At 41.8% G+C, this 14822-nt stretch overlaps 1 protein-coding gene across 1 annotated transcript in view; it reads left to right on the forward strand.

Annotated features, from left to right (window-relative positions):
* EEPD1 (endonuclease/exonuclease/phosphatase family domain containing 1) overlaps positions 1-14822 on the forward strand; it is a 63927-nt gene that overhangs the window by 26054 nt on the left and 23051 nt on the right. The window contains exon 2 of the mRNA XM_041466471.1: positions 6981-7032. Coding sequence (XP_041322405.1) covers positions 6981-7032 — 52 coding nt within the window. The remainder of the gene's footprint in view (positions 1-6980; positions 7033-14822) is intronic.

A 14822-nucleotide genomic window follows, 5' to 3' on the forward strand; every position in this document is an offset into this window, starting at 1 on the left:
AAGAAGGCTTCTAGGTTTCATTATACACGGACATTCACGTGTTTCCTGCAGTTGGTTGGGTTTGGGTCATTGTGAGCATGTTTTATTCTCTTCCAGAATTCTAGGAAGAAGTTTGCTGTTCTTGCAGACTTTTTGGTTTTCTCTTATGCGTTGGGAATACACCATGCTCAGAGTTTATGAATCATCATTGAGTTCCTGCAATGATACAGCTGCACTGAAACCACAGCATCAGCTGAACATAAATCAGATCCTCAGTGCAAAGTTCATAGGTCCTGCAAAGTGATGGCTTTGCAGCCAGTTTAGAGCAGAGAACAGCAAGTAGAGAGCATCCCTGAACCCAGGGAACCACTGAAATAGGAAAGAAATGAACTATTTCAATTGCCTCCTGCCTTGTAATGCTGCTGTTCTCCCCCTTCAACTCTCCGTAGTAACCATCCATAATTCATATTTTCCTTCTTCTAGTTCCATTACAGTTTCCTTTCTCCCCATGACAAATACTTCAATCACTCACATAATGTAATAGGATCCATGAATGCAAACATCAGGGTGGGAGTGTTTGTGTGGCCTGCACTACATTGCCAATTTGCTTGATGGATTTTGGCTTCTCTGCTCCTTCCATTTACTCCTGGTTCCCTTTCCAGCTGCAGTGTCTTGATCTGCTTTTTGGTTTCCGACCATGCTGCAGGCAAATCAGCAATGACTAGACATTGAAGATTATCTGCTTTCATCCCAATGAGGGAGCTGCAAAAAAAAGTAGCCGTAAATAAATTCGCCTATATATAGTTGTGTAAATATATGAATGTTTCAAAAAATTATATATAACATGTATATGATCTGTTTTTATGTATCTATAGTATAGATAGATATAAATACATTTAATATGTAAGAAATGCAGCTCCCTGATTTTATCATTATTTCTTCTTACTGTGGATGCATTTTTTCCTGAGAATCTTCCAACATATTTTGTTGTGTCATTAGCTGGCAGTTAGTCCCAAAGCAATATGGCATGGTATTCCCGTCCAAGCCCTTAAGCTTACTTTAGAAATTCTCTGGTGGCTTCCAGCAGCCATTAAGATGTGGCACTGGACACAGTTTTTCCTTCCATTTAAGGAGTGATTGAGAAGATGCAGATGCTTTTATTGGAAAAGGAGAAACTGGGGGTTTTTCCTCATCCAGCTTCACAGGGGTAGATGAAGGAAGTGTACAAGGCTGAAAGTCATTGAGCATGCATTTCTTTCCTCCTTCTGCTTTTGTTTTTTATGGGGGTGTGAGCAAACAGGGTCTGGGGGGGAAGACAACTTTGTAAAAGGGATATGTCAGCAAAAATAGGATGTATTTTTACAGTGCATGTATTGATGAAAGCCTTAAAAGTTGATCCTTCACTGTGAAGGCATCCCACTTAGGTGACCCATTGCCCTGGTCAGTGTGGGCTGCCCCAAAAAAAGAGTAGCACAGATCCCTTTGCAGCCCCAGGGTGCTCAGACTTGCTCCCCATCATCCCACTGTGTTAAACTTAGTCTGCTAAGTGCTATTGGTGGGAGCCTGCTGTTCTTTCACCTGTCCTTGTGCAAGGTAATCATCACAGGGGCAGGCAGAGTCAGGAAGAGAAGCCTGGGGTCCATTAGGTATTAGCAGCAAGGTCCAGCTGCAGGTCTATATTTAAAACAAACAGCCAAACAGCAAAAAAAACACACTCCCACCCCCTCTATACACACCACCCCCCACCCCCCCATCACCCTGCATTTGTTTAACCACAAGATCTGTGTTTATCTGTGTTTGCCACTTTTGGGCTGTTAGCTTTCCCTGCTCTCCATGTATTTCTCTAAGCACCTCGCTATCCTTAAAGCAATCAGAAAAGAGTTAATCACAACCCTTAACCTCAGGCTGGTGACAGCTGGGGCAGCAGGAACCACCGCAGCCCTCACAGTGAACACATACATGCATGGGGTGCTTTCCCATCCTTATTGTTACTCGCCTTGTCATCTGGCAAATGCAGAAGGAAAAACAGGGGCTGTGGTGTGAATGGTGATGAGTGTGCAGCACAAGTGGAGACTAAGGTGAGGGTTGGGGAGAGCAGGCAGGTGATGGAGAGTGCTCCCTCCCAGGTACCATTAGCACAGCTCAGCTTTTCTTTTTTTAGTCCAACTGTCCCATTTGATGCCCATCTCTTAGAGCAGAATAGATTTATGAGCATGGCTGGTTTGGATAGGTTTGCAGATACAATTTTGGAGTACAAATTTGGTGGCCCACGTGATTTTGTCCTGTTCTTATTGTTAACTAATTCACACATGTGTCTGTCAGTAAACACTGCAGTTACATGCATTCATGCTCTACTCTTAGATATGTAAGTGTTCCATAAAATTTCACCATGGGCCATAATATGTTTGTGGGATCTTATCTCAAGAGCAAAGAGGAAGAGTTTGTAGACTAGAAGGACGGGAGAAAGGAATTATTTAATGTTGCTCGAAATGGTTTGGGATTGAGTGTTTTTTGCATGGGCTATTATAATAATATCTGTGAGTCTAGTTGAAGCAAGATTTGGTGCAGCTGTATGCTGAAGAAGGTGACATAAAAGCAAGAGAAATCAAATGGCATTTCTCAATGTTGTTAACTTTAGGCTTATGCACTGACTGATAACAAGCATGAGGGTTTTGGAAAAACTCAGGCCTTGAGCAAAAGTATGTAATTGAGCTTTTTTAGGGCACCGTAGTGGGGCCAAGTGTTCGCTTAAGCACTTCACTGAGTCCCTGATTGTTGAACTTAATGCTTCACATTTTCCTCACTTTCTTCTCTTTCACCTTTCCTCAAAATTACCAGGTTCTGCACTGAATGGAAGCCTCAGCTCTGTGCTGTGCTCAGCTCAGCAGAATTAGGTCACTGTGCTCACTGATGCTCTGCTCTGGAGACCTTCTCTCTTGATAGTGGCAGCCAGGTGACCTGTGTCTGTAATGGCTGCAGTTCTAGTTCTGTGCAGGGGTGGTCCAGAAACTGACCGTAATTCTAAAAACCTTCCTATCCCTAAAGCACTCTTCAAGCTGATTTTGGAGGAACCAGCTTCTCTTCCTCAGGCGAAGACCTGAGGTGCATTCTGCATGGATGGAGCTGGGATCTGCCTTGTGCGGCAGTCTCAGACCATCCCATCTGCCTTGCTGCAGAGCCATAGGCTCACTGGTTTGCAGGCAGATGACTCTCTAGTGGTTCTTAGGAGAGCCCCAACATTCCCCACTGCAAGAGCAGATGGGATTTTGCGGGCAATGTGAGTTCAAGCTGGGAAGTGAAGCTCAGTGCAAATTAAACGCGGTCATGATGGCTCAGGGTGAACAGGAAGCCATCAGCAGGCAAGGAACCTATCTGCAAGTTTGCAGCATTGCAAAAGACTGCCAAAAAGACTTAAATTACTCCAGGGTATGTGGGATTAAAAAGAGAAACCCAATGCTACTTGTTTTTGAGTAGGAAGACTTTGAGGAAAGGATTGCAATGATACCCTGAGGTGCAGAAATGTGTTGAAGCTATAGGCATTTGCTCAGCGCTGTGACTAATCTTCTGGAAACCAAAAGGAATTCCCTTAGAGGAGAATGCCATGCGTCACCCATGGCCAAGAAAAGAGGGAGTCATGTTTCCTTGACAGCACATCATGTTTGCATATTTTCAGTGCTGGAGGAGAGTCCTTCATCCTGATCACTGCATGTTTTCAAGTATTTTGAGTGTGCCTGGGGTGCCAGGATATTAATTTCAATAGCTTTGTTTAAATAGCTCGTGTAAGTAATTCAGTCAGTGAGTATTTGTAATAGAGCTTCAGATTCAAGCAGAGGCCTTTTCAGTATAGTTATTCATATTACAGCTTTCTTAGCCATTATATTTTAAAGCTGGTAAGTTAGAGCAGTCTCTCCAGGAGCCATAAGGTTTCTTTGGGAAATACAACTTTTCTACAACTTTATTTGTGAGTTAGTGTTTGCACAACACGGGAGGATGAAAGAAATAATGCCAAGGATATACATAAACAGAGTAGTACTTCAGTGTTGTATTGTAGACTGCCAGAGCTTGGGCTTCAGCATTAGCTTTTGGTAACTCTTTGCATTTCATTTGAGATTTTTTTTAATTGGAGACTTCCTCCCCCTCTCTCCCCATCTGTATATAATACTGTCTGTATTCCCATCTACTTTGAAATCCTTGGTGAACCAAAAAGCTACAAACAGCAAATGAAGTTATGAGCTGCTCTCAGTGGTTGTAAGATTGCTGATGTAGTGCCTAAATAAGCAGCCTGATTTCTTTCTGAAGCATCAAATGCCCAAAGCAGTGGCCTTGAAAGAAGCTGCATTTCCAGGCTGACATTGCATCAAAGTAGCACATACTAATGTTGCTTGGAACTGCTGGGAGAAGCAGTAAATAAGTGGTTATCAAGAGCAATTTTCCAGGTAGTGGGCTGTGATCCGATGGACAGAGACACTGTCTGTGATGCTGCTTTAAGGAAAGAGGGATGTTGTATCTGGTTGTATAAAGGCTGATACTTGTGTTTGCAGATTCCTTCTGACCAAGAAAAAATACCTGAGGTATTTTCAGTTGTCACCTGAGGAGAAAAGAGTAAAGTACTGGGCAAACACTGATCTCTTAATTTGTAACAGCAGAGGAAGTCTTTTTCTCTCCAGGAATCAAACCAATTTGCTGCAAATCATGTAGCAATTTTGAATTGACATTTGATTCTGACCCTGCATATGCAGTATCTCTGCAAGATGTAAACCCTTTGTATGGTTTCTTCACCTCTGAACACGGGTACAGCATTTCCATAATATAATGAAATAAAGTAAAAAGATTCCTGTTTCCTGTTTTGTTTCTTGCTTCTTTGTGACTGGATACTTTTTTAAAAAATACATACTAGTTGAAAAAGTTCTTGTGGGGCTTTTCAGGTGTGAATAGGAGGGAAGGTAGGTTTTTACAGTGAGATGATGATTTTTAATGAAAGTGGTACTTGCTTTTAGGGCAGTCTACATATTTCTTCTGTAGCTGTTGAGTCAGAGAAGTCACATATAATATTCTAGAAGTAAATCAGTCAATTGGTAGAAGCATCCGCAGCCTTGACTGATTTGATTAAGTAATCAAAAAGTCTAGCTTCAAAAAGAAAAATACAACAGTAATTTGCATACCCCCAACCCATGTATGCATAGACTTGAAGCCACCTTTGCAGCAGCCCAGGTGCCTGTGAGCACCCTGAGTGCATCCACACAAGTGTTAGCCTACCTCCCTCTCACCCGTCCGGGATTTTCTCAAGTGCACTGCAACAGAGGTGAGTCATCCAAAATGAAGAGAGGACTCCTGAATTCACAGACAGGTTTTGACTGTGCTGCATTGCTCCTGCCTGGGTTATTGGACTTCGTTCTCCACGGTGCATCAGCTGAGGCTCTTTCTGAGCTGGACACAGCACTGCAGTGTTTTTTAAAGGGAACTGCCTTCTTTGCTTGTGCCCAGCCCATCTTTATTTTGCATGCTGGCTGAATTGCAAGGAAAGTTACGTTTAAAAATACCTTGTGCTGGTTTTGTACTTTCCTTAACTTCCTTCCAGTTCAGCTGAATTTGTGTGTGTGCAGCCTAGTGTGTTCACCAAACAGTAACACCAAATCACATGTCCCCTGCTACCAGAGTGGTTGGGCTTTAATGGAATATCTTTTTCATTTTTCTGATTATCCCATTGTTTTCTGAACCATCTCCACCCTCTTTGTCTTAGCAGTAATAGTCTCTGCAGACTAGAAATGCATTGTCTGTGGCTATTTTATAATTCATTGGGTATAGGCTTTTTATGGTACCTTGAAGACACTGAAAGCTAGAAGTCCATTAAAGTGAAAGTACATTGGTGTTTAGGGATTAGGCTGTGAATACCTGCAGTGGAAAGCCATAGTAAGACAGGACTAGAACTATGCTTTGCCAGCTGCTGTTGCAGGATGGATGTACATAATTAGCATACAAGGTGCCAGTGGATGCTCAAGAATTATGTAATATTGCTCTGAGGTTTTGAAAGGCTAATAAAACTTTTTGTATTATATCCTTTGGCAGGCTTCTGTGTTGACTATTCACACCTTGTTGGATATGAGCTTTTAACTATACTGGCTTTTTACTGTGTCTGTGTGCCGGGTGGTGAGAGTAATTTAAACAATATTTATATACATCATTTGATTCTTCTATTGCCATGCAAATGTTTTTGTATCCCTGGGTAAAGGAAATTACCCTCTGGAGTTCAAGGATATATATTAAGTGACTGGGTTTAAGGCTGGGTAAGGGAAGTGAGCCTGTGGATTTACAATACAGGCGTAGAATCCTGCTTGAGTGAATCTCATAACCTTGTTCAAGTGAAAGAAATCCAGTGTGCAGGATTTAGGCCCTAGAGGTAAACTTAGAAAATATTCAGTAGGTGAAGATATTTGGGATTGATTAGCAAAGGGCATTACAAGAATAATAATTGAGGATTACCTTTCTACAGTAATTTTAAATGGTGGTGCACATTTCCCTTCTATCTCTCTCAAATTTCTTGAGCTGGGTTGTCTTGGTTACTGCACTGCATATATAATATTGTAAATCCAGGGGAATGGCTTTTTGGGGCTCGTAGAAACCTGTTGACACTGAGGAAGAAAGTTGACTACAACTGATAGAAATGTCTAGAATATTTTTCTGTGCTTGTCATTCAGAAGATCATTTGGTGTTAATTTGGGATATTACAAAAGTAATGATTGATGCAGTTTCTCTGTAAAGCAAATTCAGATACACTTGTAACTTGGAAACCAAAAAAAAAATCTGCTTGTTATGGCTAATTCATGGCAAACAAAGTGACATTGTCTCTCTTGCTTTATTTTGTTTCATCATGAGCATTTCTTGTATTTCTTTTGCAAGAGAGAAGATAAAAACAGTGCTTCAGTTCTGCTGTTTCTTGAATTTCTGTAATGCTTTCAGTACAGTGATTAATTGTCATTTTCTCTCTGTTTTTTTTCTTACAGTATCAAGCTTTTGGCTGTGCAGGAGCTGGCTGACAGAGAAGCATTGGAAAAGGTATTAAAAAATACATCTAATGCAATTATTGTAACAGATTTAAGCTCTTAAAGCCCTCTGTGTTAGTTGTGCTTCCTAACTTCGTGGAATACCATGCTGCATAAAATAGGACATCTTCCTAGCTACACAGTGCATGAAGGCAGAGGGTCGATGTTTTGTCTCAGCTGACCATGTGCTTTTGGTGTTTTCTGATTTTACAGCAAGCTTGGGGTAGGCAATGCTTTATAATAAGCAGTAACTAATAAAATCCAGCGTTGCTCTTTATCCCAGGGTATTGCAAGCACATCAGGCTCACATCAGATGCACGGAAGAAATTCTTTACTGTAGGGGTGAGAAGGCACTTGAACAGGACCCTCAGGGCTGTGGATGCCTCATCCCAAGAAGTGTTCAAGGTCAGGTTGGATGGGGCTCTGAGCTACCTGGTCTGGTGAAAGGTGTCCCTGCCCACGGCAGGGGCGTTGGAACCAGATGATCTTTCAAGGCCCCTTCCAACACAAAATGTTCTATGATGGCCTGCTTCTGGATGAGAACCAAATTTCTTACTGCTTTATGATTCTTCTGGCCTGGCAAGTGGGACTGGACTCCGGTGCCTGTACTGGGACCAGTGGCTTCCCTTCACCTTCCACGCTAACTCCTTCACCTGCAAGAGCAAGGAGCCAGCTGTGAGGCAGCATGGGAGACCTTTTAGAATGCAAACAAAACAAGTGGATTCTGAGCCCTATTGCAAAAACTGCTGTCTTAGAGCAGGTATTGAGCTGGTCCTGATCCAAGCAGCTCCTCTGTACCTACAAGTGGTGTGGCAAGGCTCGGGAAGGAAGGAGCAACCCTTCTCCTGCCTGAACACATCCTTGTCTGTGAGAAGGAGGATGTCCTGCAGCACTGTGTTCAGGCTGCACCTGCTGGGTACTCTAGAAATAATGAGTAAAACAAGATACAGCAGCAGTGGGTGCTTCAGCCTTGTGCTTTGCCACTGACTGGAGATGCATTTCACAGAGTTCCTCCATACACCCAGTTAATTCACATGGGGCATCTCTTTACTGGTGTTTGTGAACTCTGATTTTGGCTTGAAGAGATAGATTTTGATAAAAGGCAGTGACACAGGACTATGCAGGAGACATTGTCATTTTTTACATATGAACAAGACACAGTTCTCAACTACTCATTGTGCAAATCAGGTTGATCTTAGCAAATGTTCATTGTTTGCAGCAGTTGGATTCTCTGGCCCCTCATACCCTGTACCCTTCCCACCTTTCCAACGGACCCATACCTCCCTTTGGCCCAATGCCTCCAAAAACATGGCCTGGCAAGGTTAGGTGACCTCAGCCTGGTGGGAATGGCAGCTTGAGGCATTGTCTGGAGTGCTGCAGGAAGCTCTTCAGAAAGGCTCAGCCTCAGAAAAATGATCTTTCTAAATTGAGCTCTCTGAATATTTGATATCTGCTTTCATACAATGCCAAGATTAAAGAATTTAAGAGGCCAGTTTAGCCCTATGGAAAATAACAGGCTTGAATTATGTAAATTCAAAGAAGTTGCAGTCTTTAGTCTTTAAGTACAGGAGGGGAAGAAGCCCACAGAATAGAACAAAATCCCTTGTCCAGCCTGCTTGCAGAGTCAGGTTTTGAGAACACTGTGCTGAGTTTTGTATTGTTAAGTCATTATTTGTCAGCATTATACTGCAGGAATACAGAATATTATTAATGATAATATTTTCATATTTATTCTAAGATGAGTTTTTCTGGTTTTCGAAGGGAAGTTTCCTTTAAAGTAGCTATGGACATGATAATTTAAAACTGTTTTTCCTGTAGGACACTTTCCAGTCTCTTGTAGATGGTTTTGAACTTTGGAAACTTTATTTTTTCTAAAATTTGCTGCCCAGTTTTGAAAGTGTTCTTATATATTTTTGACACTTGCATGGCATCCTGGAGTGAGCACAAGCCCCCTGCTGAACAGACTTAGGGGCTGCAGATTAGCTCAATGAAATCAAATCACACTGAAATTGGGTGCATGTGCAGCTGGGCCTGGTTCTCTTGAGAACCAGGGCCTCAAGGCAGTGTCATAAAATTATTCTGGCCACGAATAACACAGGCAGGCTGTGAGGTGAGGCACATGAAGCCAGTGGACTGTTGGAACAGGCTGAGAGAACTTGTTTGAGCTGTTGGGGTCTTGCTTGCTGGAAAAGGATTTTGTCCTGTTCTATCTTAGGTACTTAAGTGTCTTTAAATGTTTCTCCCACCTTGGCTATTGAAAATGAACTAGCACACTGTGAGAAGCTTTGTGTCATGCAAAGAATCTATTTGTTTAATTTCCTAAACCCCAACGTTTTGGCAAGTTGGGCCAAAATGGCCCTTTAAGCTGAAGATCTACCACACTGGTGTCATTTATGCCTGGTGTTGCCAAAACAGGAGGAATGATTGACAAGGTTTAATTACAGCTTGTCCTGGATTGGGACAAGCTGGGCTGACCCTTGGATGCTGCTCATGAGCTGGTTTGCTTTTCTGGGGTGCCACAGTCTCCTGAAAGCACCACAGACAGGGTGCTGCTTGTGGAGCTGAGCCCCAACACCATGCTTACTGCTGTTAGGAGGAATGGGAAAATAGTAGTTTATTTCAGTGAACCAGGTCACATCAGAAGAACAAGAGCCTCTACCTGGAGGAAAATTCTGTGTCAGAGGTGGGTTTGTGTTTGTTTTGGCCATAGCCTGTCAGATCCATTCCAGCACAGGCTCCATGTGAGTGGTTTTGCAGACAGCTTAAAACCAAGCCCGTGCTTACCTGTATTTTGTCCTACCTTGAGCCTTCACATCAATGTGTTTGCTTCCCCCTGCCCCCTTGCTGAGCTTGCCCTGCTGCTATGGGATCACGTTACTTATGTGCCTTCCCTTCAGAAGTGCAGCTGGCATTTGCCGAGGGCAGGGAAGAACACAGATGGCAAGATGCCATGGGAGGGCTTCCAGCCATGCCAGCCTCGTCCCCACAAGGGTTCAAGGCTGCTCAGGCTTTAGAAAGAAGTATCACAGACACGCAGGCTTGTTGGTGCCGAGTTCTGTATGGAACACCTCTTCCTCTTCCAGAAGCACAGCTCTGGGAGACGCTCCCAGCGACACTCTTGCCCCAATGTGTTTTTGAGTACTTTGCTTTATCTAATTTTGGCAAGTCCTTAATTGCAGAAGAAGAATTCTACTTGCCAAATGTTAATTGTATTTATTTGGGGAAGGGGAAAAAATAATTCTCCCAAGGAACATGCTGTTTTTATAGTTTAAAAATAAATCTGTGTAAGTAATTAGGTTAAACTGCCTAGCCAGGTGACATTTATCATTGGTTACTGTTTTAGCATTTAAATTCGTAGCCCTTTTCCATAGGCATGTACACCAAAGCAATTGTTCTCATTGGTGCTTGATGCCAGTAAGTTATGCAGGAAGACTCATCCATCTTACAAGGAAAATAAAAAAATTCTTTGCATTCTGAGCATTTCCTCCTGCATCTTTCAGGTGTTAACAGGGGTTCTTGAGCTCATTTCTGCTTCAGAGGTGGGTTATAGAGGAAAATAAATAATTTGTACAATTCCATAATCCCCTGACAGCTTTTTAAAAGGTAAGCCTGCTTTGTGAGCAAGCAACAGTAACCCATTATTTTCCTATTTGTGTATTAAAATGTAAATGCATTTGCTGTTACTCAAGATGAGAAAGGACTGTCCACTTGACTCCACAGAGAAGTTTGTTGGGTTCTCATCTAGGAAATGCAAATCATGTGATTCTGAACTGCAGTTTGTGAAGTGTGGAATTCATTTGCAAAGTGATGATTGTTCTGCCTGCAATTGGAAGAGATCTACTTAGACTGCTATGAGACACACTAGGTGGGCTAAAGGACAATAGGAATTGGGGTGAAGATTTTGATTTTGTTTAGGGATGATGTGCTTGAAGTTGACAATAACTTGCAGCTTGAAAATCAGTGTGAGTTACATAAGTTTCATTACTAATGTCTGCCTATAACAATGATGGCAAATTTTTGTGAGCTATGTCCAAGAGGTCAGTGAAAAGAAAGTGAAAAGAACAAAACAATTATCAGTAGGCTTGCATTGTCTCTGTAGGGATTTTCACCTTCACTGGAGAAGTTTTGGAGGTCACAAATCAAGAGGGATTGACAGGGTTTCACCTGGTATCTCTGAAGCACAGGGTCTGGTGTCTGGACACGAGGGTAGGACACGAGGGTAGGCGGCTGTGCACCTTCTCAATACAGGAAGGGATCTCTTCTGTCTGCTGGTCTAACCTTACTTGGTCATCCATTGGGAATTTTTGCTGGAGAAGATAGAATGAGAAAACTCTGATCAGCCTTCTCCTCAGAATGAGAAAACTCTGATCAGCCTTCTCCTCCAGGTAGATTCCCTCCCCATCCCATCTAAAGAGCCATTTCTCTTTCTTCATGTTTACCTTGCTGCATTAAATGGAAAGCTTAGCTCTGTAGAGAAACATTCTCTACAATCTGTGCTCATTTTTGGCTTTTCCCACCTCCATGAGCAGTACTATTGGCTGGAATTGTCTTTCATGATGTAGAATCAGTTTCTTGGGTTTTCTCACCCATAGGAAAGACCAGATGTCTGTATCTGGGAAATATTTGCTAAATTCAGCCCCTTCCCATCACACAGAATTTGCACACTGTGCATGAGGAATCAGTGAAGCACAACTGAGGTGATACTGAGGAGGTGGCATTATTTTACTAGAAGAAATTTAGCACGCCTGCCATTGATCAGAAGTGTCTTTTGTGTGAGGGGAAATTCAGTGATCACTGTCGCACAGCTTTACAAGGTAAGATGAGGCAAAAAGGGGGTGCCTGTTTATTTTTAGTAGCATGGCTCTGCTGGTGCAATTTCAGCTGCAGTCAAAAAGAGGTTTGTAAAATGCTGAGCTGCCCTGTCTGTTCCCTGCTGTAGCCACCTTCTTTTTACACAGCACATGGAGAATTTTAACTAAAAATTTGCTTTTGTTTTCTTGATCCAGTGTACTGTTTCCTCCAGATATTATCAGAACATAAAAAGTATGACGTCAATTGAGGTTCCAGAATTTCCAGTATGAAATGCATCTGCTGGAGGTTTTTATTTATCTTTTGTCTGCTTTTGAGTAGATTGAGCCAGATCAGTGTTTAATCATGATTAAGCCCATTGTAATCTCTGTTCTTTATAAAATCCCTCTCCGAGCAGAGCAGGTTGTTTATTTGTGAAAGGTTATCCCTAGGAGCTTTTCAGTGTTTGAAAGAGAGGTGTTGGTTTTCATTTGCAGGGGTAAGCATAGGCACATCGCATCTTGCTTGCATGGATATAAATGTGGTTGTGTGTGCATTTGATGTGATTTTTTTTTTTAATGTAGCCCAGAAATTAAGTTAGTTTGGAATTGAGTCTTTGTGTGCATATTTTTAATTGCCATAATTCTGCTGTACAGTGTGAGCCCTATCTTGCAATCTTGCTTTGGGCTGTTGGTTTAAAAAGATCATACGGCGATTTGCAATGAATGAATTAGTTGCTGAAAAGAAGTTATATTTGCTGCCTGTTCTTAGACCCATCCTTTCCAGAAAGCAGTTGACCCCTTTGAAAATTAAGTACATTTGGATGTCCTCTACAGTCAGATAAGGAAACAGCAGTCTTGCTTTCAGAGATCAGGAAAAGGAGATGTCAGCTTGGCCAGTGACCCAGTCAGGACATTTGATCAGTTTCTTCCAGCCCTGTCACTGCCTCATTTTTCTGTTCCCCATTTCTAGAGAGGATAGCTGGAGTCAAGTCTTTGAGCTATGGGATGGGCTTCTGCAGAGTTCATCAGTTGCTGTAGGTCCTTTGGCCCTGTTCCTTCAAAGCTACCATAGAGTCAATGATTGACCACTTAGAGTAAGAGGAGATTATTCCAAATCATCCCACTGATTTTGCTTTTATTCTTTTTCTCACCTTATATTCTATTACTTTACTCTTTTGCTTTCCCACACCCTCCCTGTATTTCCCCCTCTCTCTGTTGTCTTGCTTGTTTACCTGAGTGCAGGTAATACTCAGAAGTACAAAGTATTAATTTTTTCAGACTGCAACCCATGTGCTCATGAAATCTCAGAGTGAAGGAAAGAATAGCTGTAACTGGAAAGCAATAATTTTTGGCTAAGTGGAGCTGCAAATGCTGTAGCATTTTTTACTAAATGGGTGCCTTTTTTTGGCATTATCTTACCTACTAAATTGTCTTAGGAACACAGCAGCTGTACTGTGTTTGCTTCTGGCCTTTCATATTTTCCTCCTTTCTGTTCTCTAGGAGGGATCTAGATGGCTGAAAGCTTAAGGACAAGTATTGGTGGACCTTACAGTTCTGGCCAGGTCCATGATGATTTCAGTAGCTCTCTCCAGGAGGACCTGTGACTACTTTATCTTTCCAGGCCCCTCACCTGCAAACTATCACCATGTGGTCAGCAGCATTGGAAGCACAGGCTTTCATCTACTAGGATTTCTGGTGTCTTTGATCTTGGCTGGATTCTTTTTCTCTGTAGTTGCATTGCCCATCTATTTTCTGATGATCAGTGGACTTCAATAAACAGAACACTAGAAGCCATGCTATACACAGCACAAAGATCTACAGAGAACACAAATTCTATTAAAATGCTGTCCCTTAGTAGGTGCCCTCTTCTTCCCTAGAGGAAGCTTCCCACTGCTAGGCCTCTCTGAGCACTGGTGGTATAAAGATTGCTTGTTCCAATAGTTGGCATTTTTTGCAAATCATCTGCTCTTATCCATGAAAGTAAGCCAAACTCACCCAATAATGAAGTCATTCTCTACACTTCCAGAGCAGGGAGAAACAGAAAATATGTGTTTATATGTGCTGGCAAGTGTTAAGGTTTGGCTGTGAGTAGTAAAAGTAAGAAGGGACTTAGTCCTTTTTCCTTGATTTCTTCTAGAAGATGGTAGAAGGCAAAGCAAGTTCAAAGAACAGGAACAGTTTTGAATATTCAGCAATTTGAGGAAGAGTGTTTTTTGGTTTTGTTGCTTTTCTTTTCCTTTTTTAATATATTGACATAGCAGCAAGGGTGTTTTAATGTCATCCCAAATAATTTTTGATAGTAATACATATGCTCTCTTTGGGAAGCCAGAATCTGTGGCATCTGTTAGAGCAGAACTTTGGTCAGGGTTGAAGGATAGTCCTGTACACTCCGTGGAGGGCATGCTAGTAAGGACAGACAGAAAACAATGTATTATTACTCATGGAAACTTATAAATAAAGAATGAGCTGTTTCAGAGAGAAATCAATATCAAATTGGGCTCTTTGAATTAAGGGCTAGAGCTGTAAAAACAAACAAGAAAAGAGTATGTGATTTTTTAAAAAAATTTTAAAAGGTAGGATAACATGGCCTAGTGCTAGCAGCCTGGGAGAGATCCTCCAGATAACAAGCATTAAAAAAAAAAAAAAAAATTAGGAGGTGAGGCAGATTAAAATAACTTTACAGAAGATGGCACAGTGGTGTAGGGTGGTGTAATCAATGCCTGAAGGAAGAATAAATATTTGAGGCTGGCAATGCTTGTGAGTCATATTAGATGTTTCTTTCTTCCTTGTTTTTGTGTTCTTACCATGGGAAAGAATGCTTGCTCTAAGCAGAGATGTAAATCAGTAATGCTAACAGTAGGAAAGAAATGAAGCCACAAAACACCCAACTCACTCACTATTACCTCTAGATATCAGTGAAGTTTGATCATGAGATGGAGGGAGACCTGAGCTTACATGCTTAAGCAGCTTTCTTTGATTAATAACATCCAAATATTGTGATTTCCCTGTTCCT

The sequence above is a fragment of the Pyrgilauda ruficollis genome, unplaced genomic scaffold (assembly GCF_017590135.1).
Source record: "Pyrgilauda ruficollis isolate IOZ18807 unplaced genomic scaffold, ASM1759013v1 scaffold2, whole genome shotgun sequence".
Classification (NCBI taxonomy): Eukaryota; Metazoa; Chordata; class Aves; order Passeriformes; family Passeridae; genus Pyrgilauda; species Pyrgilauda ruficollis.